Genomic DNA, 6,309 nt, shown 5'->3' with positions numbered 1-6,309 from the left:
AAGGCGAAGCCTCTGGCCAGGGGCTGGCCCTCCGCAAGGCGGCGCGCGGGGTGAACGGGAGGCCTTGGCCGGATCTAGGAGCCCTGGAACAGGCCACGGCGACGCTGGGAAGGCCTGGAGAGAGGCGAGCCCAGGAAAGCGGGGGCCCAAACATGGCGGCCGAGTCGGCCATAGAGCGGGAGAGAAAGCCGAGGACAAGCGTGTAGCACGGCGCAGGCTGAGCCCGCGTCCGCCATCTACTTCCGGAGTTTAAAGCCGGTTTCCGGAATCCAGGGTGGTATCCCCATGACAACCGACGTTGGGCCTCTGAGGTGAGTCCTTGTTGAGGAGTGTGTAAAGAGGCCAGAAGTCGGAATTTCGTTGTTAATTGCTTTGGTTTTGGTTTTTCGCTAAGGCAGTCCCATTTAAAAGTGGGTTGGGACGGGTGGGGAAAATTGTTCTGCTCTACCGAGGGAACGCGGCGAATAGGGGTGAGAAGACCGAACTGCTTCATTACCTTGCGAAATCACCGCTACGCTAGCCCGAGATGATGGTCATCCTTCCCTAGTTATGGCGGTGAACGGTTCTTTTTAACGGAGCCTCACAATAGCCTTCTGTGGCGGCCTGTGAAGTAGCGGTTAAGGGCAAGGGCTTTCGTATCACACTTAGTTGTGAATCCTGGAGGAACGGCCTGAACTCTGACACTGTCCTTGCCTGTAGAATGCGGATAATTCTTTCCCATCTTGCAGAGTACTTTCGAGGACTAAAGGAATTTATCTTGGTTGACAAGTTTATCATGGTGTGGGTACATAGGTGATACTATCAGTGTTATTTGATTGAGTGGGACTTCATTAGGTGAGGTGGACGAAGTTCTGCAACTTCTCAGAGCCTCTGTGTAAAGTGGGGCTATAAGCATAATAACAGCTAGTTCTTAAAATGGATATAGGATTAAATAAGGAAGTAAATATGCAGAGTTTGTAAAGTAACATTTTACAGATGTTGATTTAATCATTCTGTAACACTTCAAAACATTTTGAAATTTGCTTATGGATTTCATCCAGCTGGAGAGGGTCATAGGACAACCCCAGAGCAGCTTCTTTGTCTTGGAATAAATGAAAATAAAGGCCCAGCTTCCCTTACCTGGTGCCATTGTGTCGCTACCATAATCTTTAACGTTAGAAGAGCACTATTTCCTCTCAGCTTTTTCTGCCTAAACCATTAACCACTTCTCTGCCCATGTTTTTCCTGCCTGTGTGCATGCTCAGTTGTGTCTGACTCTTTGTGACCCCATGGACTGTAGCCACGAGGCTTTTCTGTCCATTGAATTTTCCAGGCAGGAATACTGGAGCGGGTTGCCATTTCCTTCTCCAGGGGATCTTCCCAACCCAGGGATCAAACCTACGTCTCCTGCATTGGCAGGTGGATTCTTTACCACTGAACCACCTGGGAAGCCCTTTCCTGCCTAGTTGCGTGTAAACCTGTCAGTTTTGTAAGAAGCAGCTTTGTGCAGTAGTTAAGCCCTCAGACTCCAGACCCAGACTGCCTCCATCTGAATGCTAGCCCTGCCAATTACTAGCGATATGACGTTGGACAAATTGTTTTACCTACCTGGGCTTCAATTGTCCCCTCTATAAAATGGAGAGAGTAATAGTGTGTCTTCCACCTCAAGGGTAATGGAGAGATTTAAATAATGTTCTGCTTAAAATTATAAGTGAAATACAAAGATTTGCTTCTGCAATTAGAATTATTATCGCTATATGACCAGACAGTCACTTTGTGTATTTTCCCTAGATTCCTTTGGACTCAAAACTGGTTAGAAAGAGCTCTACATTTAGAGGGTTCCAGGCACGGAGACAGGTTTGAGGGTGAGGGTCCCTGGAAGGAATGACTAGTTGGCATTTTTTGTTGGTGGTTTTGTCATCAATGTATCACAAGCACCTAGAATGGTGCCTGGCATATAGTAGGTCCTAAGTAAATATTTATTGTACTGTTGAATTTCTAACCTCTGTTTCTCTTCTTTTTTTTGGCTTTAACCGACCCTTGTCTTAGAGCAAGGGAAGCAGCTGCCTTTCTGAAGAACTCAGTGCCTGGGGGAGGACCAGTAGTTGTTTTCTGAGGAACTGTGGAATGTGCCCTTGGAGGCACAAGAGAGCAGAAGGAAGATGCTCCAGACCAGTAACTACAGCCTGGTGCTCTCCCTGCAGTTCCTGCTGCTGTCCTATGACCTCTTTGTCAATTCCTTCTCTGAGCTACTCCGAATGGCTCCAGTCATACAGCTGGTGCTCTTCATGTGAGTGGGACTGTGCAGCTCAACCCAATCATTTCAGAAGCCCCGATCAGGGAAAATAAAATTGCAGTTTGTCTTGGGTACTCCATGGTCCATAGACATGTCACAGGATACACTGTTTTGATACTTCTGCTTTGATATACTTCTAACAAGGGTTTGGGACACAGGAAGCAATGCACATAGAAAAAGAGGGTCAGATTGTTGACACTGTCATTATCTCCGTCTGTGAGTAGAAAGTGTCTTACAGTGCCATGAAACAGGGTTGCAAAATGTCAGATAAAGGGGTTATCAGGGACTTCCTGGTGGTCCAGGGGTTAAGACTTGGCACTTTCACTGACCTGGCCCTGAGTAAAAATAATGGTTTTTTTTTGGCTGTTCTGGGTTTTCATTGCAGCACGGGCTCTCTAGTTGCCCTGTGGCATGTGGGATCTTAGTTCCCTGACCAGGATTAAACCTGCATCCCCTGCACTGGAAGACAGATTCATAACCACTGAACCACCAGGAAATTTCCAGAATAACCATATTGATAACATATATGTATCCCAGAGCATGGAAGCTATTGTCATTTTTCGTCCACAGTGATTTTTAGTCTCCATGAGGCAAGTTCTAAACAGAAAACCACAATTTTAGACCCTGTCTTCACTCAGCAGATGTTCATCAACCTACCAGACAGTGCTGTAGCTGCAGTGGTGGACCTGACAAGTTCTGTTTGATGGGATTTCCATTCTAGTGGAGAGAGACAACAAACATTTTAATAACTTCAAATAGTAATAAATGTTACACAGTAGACAAAGTATGTGGAATGGGGAGAAGAAGGTAGTGGGGTGAAAGAAAAGTTTCTGAAGAGGGGACATTTGAACCAACACTTGAATGGCACTAGGCACCAGGTTATTTGGGTGCCTGTCAGGTTATTTGACAGGGCTGGCATTTTCTGGATACAGGGAGGAAACTAGCTGCTTCTCACAGGTGCCTCGGAGGTTTGTTGAGTTGGGAGTGTCAGCAGGAAAGCCTTGTCCGTAGACTGCAACTCAACTGATGGGACCAACAGGTAGCGGGTAGTTTTAATTTCATGTCATTTGGGGTTCAAAACCCACACTACCTCTGGGGGGTTCAGAGGCAAGGACAGACCTCATGGTGTCCCTCAGGATTCAGGGCCAACTCAGGCGCTCCCCAGGCCTCCATTTGGCTGTCCTTTTGTTTTCCATGTTTGCAGCATCCAGGATATCGCAATCCTCTTCAACATCATCATCATTTTCCTCATGTTCTTCAACACCTTCGTCTTCCAGGCTGGCCTGGTCAACCTCCTCTTCCATAAGTTCAAAGGGACCATCATCCTGACAGCTGTGTACTTCGCCCTGAGCATCTCTCTTCATGTCTGGGTCATGGTAAGAGGGAGGCTCTGAGTCCTTGGAGGACTTGGAATGTTTTATCTGTGGGAACCCAGCATCTCTGGATGTTTATCTCACAGAATCCTTGATAAGAAACAGGTGAAATGAATGTAGTCCAACCTGGAGCTCGACACATGAGAATTTCATAAGGCACTTTTTCTCAACCTTATGTGTTGAAGAACAGCCTTATCCAGGAGTCGAGGGGCACTTGTGGAACATTTGATTCATTTTGCCCCCGAAGACCTGCAGGTTAAAACAGGAAATTGAATCTGTTCCATCATTAGCTGTTTGGGCAGGTGCGTGTTGATACAGGGTATCCTTAGGCATCAGTGTCCCATGGGAAATAGCCAGGCAGGAGTGCCACAAGTCTTCTGCTGTGTCCCCATCGCTTACATTAGGAGAACGAGCCTCTCGTTCTAACATAGTCCTCGAAGCCTGTGTTTTTGTGGTTTCAGATTTCTTTTTTGTTTTTCATGTTTTGTTTTGTTTTGTTTTGTTTTTGCCGTACCTAGTGACTTATGGGCTCTTAGTTCCCTGACCGGGGATCAAACCCATTCTCTCTGCATTGGAAGTGCAGAGTCCTAACCACTGGGCCACCAGGGAATTCCTTCAGATTTCTTCTGCTCCACAAATTCTTCTCTGTGGGCATCTCATGTGTTTCTTTGCACTCATTTAATGGAACACATTAAAACCTCAGGGATCCCCAGGCATTTCTTTACTAAAGGCACCTTCTCAGACTAAACCTCCCATTAGGTTGCCCTGTGATTCCCCAGAGAGAACAAGAACTCACAGGGGAGAAGAAGCACAGTGCCAAAGTCTCAAGGTGCTTCCCAGAGAGGATTGTCTCTGCTCAGGTTCCTAGAGCCAAAATAGTCCTGGCTTTGTACTGTGAAGCTGCTAATCTGATTAAACCCTGAGGGCACCAAGCCTTTATCTGACAGGAACCAAGCCTCAGATTTCCAAGGCAAGACACTGACCATGCTGAACTCCTGAGATAATGTGTATCATTTCTCATTGGCCAAGGCAATGGGATGAAAGGAAATAAATGGCTTAGTTCAGACTTACTCCCTCAGGGTTAAAAGAATTACTTCCTCTGCAGCAAAACACAAGGGGACTTGTTGAAGCTTGTTTGAGAAACACTCCTTTGGCTGTGGAAAGAAAGAAGAGGATGAGATTAGCCCGATACTAAATCAAGCAGCATCTCTGCAGCTCACCAGGCTGGAGATGTCAGGGCCTCATCTGGCCATTCACTTTTCTCTGTCTACTCTTGTCTCCTTCAGAACTTACGCTGGAAAAACTCCAACTGCTTTGTCTGGACAGATGGACTTCAAACATTGTTTGTATTCCAGAGGTTAGGTAAGAACCACAGCAACCTCAGGCCTCACTTTGGCCCCATTTGTGGCTCTGGCAGCGAGGGCCTTGATCCTGGCTTCCCAGCCCATCACAACCAGCGTGAGATGAGTGGAACAGCCATGCCAAGACCAGGAGAGACCACTGCCCTCTGCCCTTTCTGGGAGTCACTGGGAAATCATGGGACAGGGCCCCTTGGCCTCGTCTGGTCATGTTCTTCCCCTGAAACAAACACTCACTCAGGTGCATCCCTGACTCTTCTTTCCTGTTTATTTTCCACAGCGGCGGTGTTGTACTGTTACTTCTACAAACGGACAGCTGTGAGGCTGGGCGATCCTCGCTTCTACCAGGACTCTCTATGGCTGCGCATGGAGTTCATGCAAGTTCGAAGGTGACCGTTTTCTGTCACATGGATGAACGCCTTTCCTTCCTGACAGAAGTCACACTGGGGGCTCTGCAGAGGGGGCGGTTGGCCCTGCGTGATAGGAAGTAGCTTGACATTCCGAGGACAGGCCCCAGCCAGCCAGTGTGCAGCAGGTGAAGAGGAGGCGCCGCCCTCCAGCACCTTAACGCGTCCCCAGTGCAGACTCCTGAATGCCGTCCCTTCCCAGCCTCCTGCCACAGTCCCACCCCCGTTCCCTCCCGCCCTCTGCCTTCTTCCTCACTAAGGGCTCTGTGGCTTTTCCCAAGGGAACTTTCCACTGACCCTAGTACAGGAGCAGCTCCCAGCCCCGCCTCTGTTTGCACTGCACACTAATGATTGAAGGATGCAAAGAGTGACTTTTCTGGGCTCCTGACTGAGCACACCTCAGACATTTAGATTTTATACCCAAGGTACTTTTTTTTACATTGTATAAACAGGAAATAAATTCTTTTCCATAAATGATGGAGTCTCTGCCTTGCTCAGTCCCTCTGCGGTTAAGAGGGATGCCAAGTCCTAGCCTAGCCTAGCCTTAGTGTCTACTTGGTCCAGTGGGCAAATTGAGCCACAGAGAAGATATGGGTATTTTTCAATCCCATTGTCAGTACAAGATATTTTTGCAGAAAAGATGTGATCTGATGCCCCACCCCCATCTCTGGAGTTTCAGACTTCATGTTTAATTCAGTCTTCCCCCGTCAGAGCCCAGAACTGTCCTCAGGAGAGTGAAATGTTCCCTAGCCTCTTTTGGCAAAAGAAATTTTAAACACTGGTGTGCCCGTAGTATCAGTTTTCTGTTGCTTGGAATAGTTGCGTTTAACAGACCCACCACCACACTTCAGTGCATGGCTCTTGAGTTGAGGCTCAGCTCATCTGACTGGGTTTGG

At 47.6% G+C, this 6,309-nt stretch overlaps 1 protein-coding gene across 1 annotated transcript; it reads left to right on the top strand.

Annotated features, from left to right (window-relative positions):
* The first annotated feature begins 6 nt into the window (after positions 1–6).
* On the top strand, positions 7–5,890 carry TMEM138 (transmembrane protein 138). The gene is made up of 5 exons (XM_010833131.1): positions 7–311; positions 2,029–2,269; positions 3,480–3,651; positions 4,935–5,010; positions 5,287–5,890. Exons 2-5 carry the CDS (start codon positions 2,142–2,144, stop codon positions 5,397–5,399), a joined length of 489 nt encoding a protein of 162 aa, XP_010831433.1. The 5' UTR covers positions 7–311; positions 2,029–2,141; the 3' UTR covers positions 5,400–5,890.
* Positions 5,891–6,309: the final 419 nt, after the last annotated feature.

The sequence above is a fragment of the Bison bison genome, unplaced genomic scaffold (assembly GCF_000754665.1).
Source record: "Bison bison bison isolate TAMUID 2011002044 unplaced genomic scaffold, Bison_UMD1.0 scf7180017863002, whole genome shotgun sequence".
Taxonomy (NCBI): domain Eukaryota; kingdom Metazoa; phylum Chordata; class Mammalia; order Artiodactyla; family Bovidae; genus Bison; species Bison bison.
The sequence above is the reverse complement of the archived record's forward strand: the minus strand, read 5'-3'. Positions and strand labels throughout refer to the sequence as shown.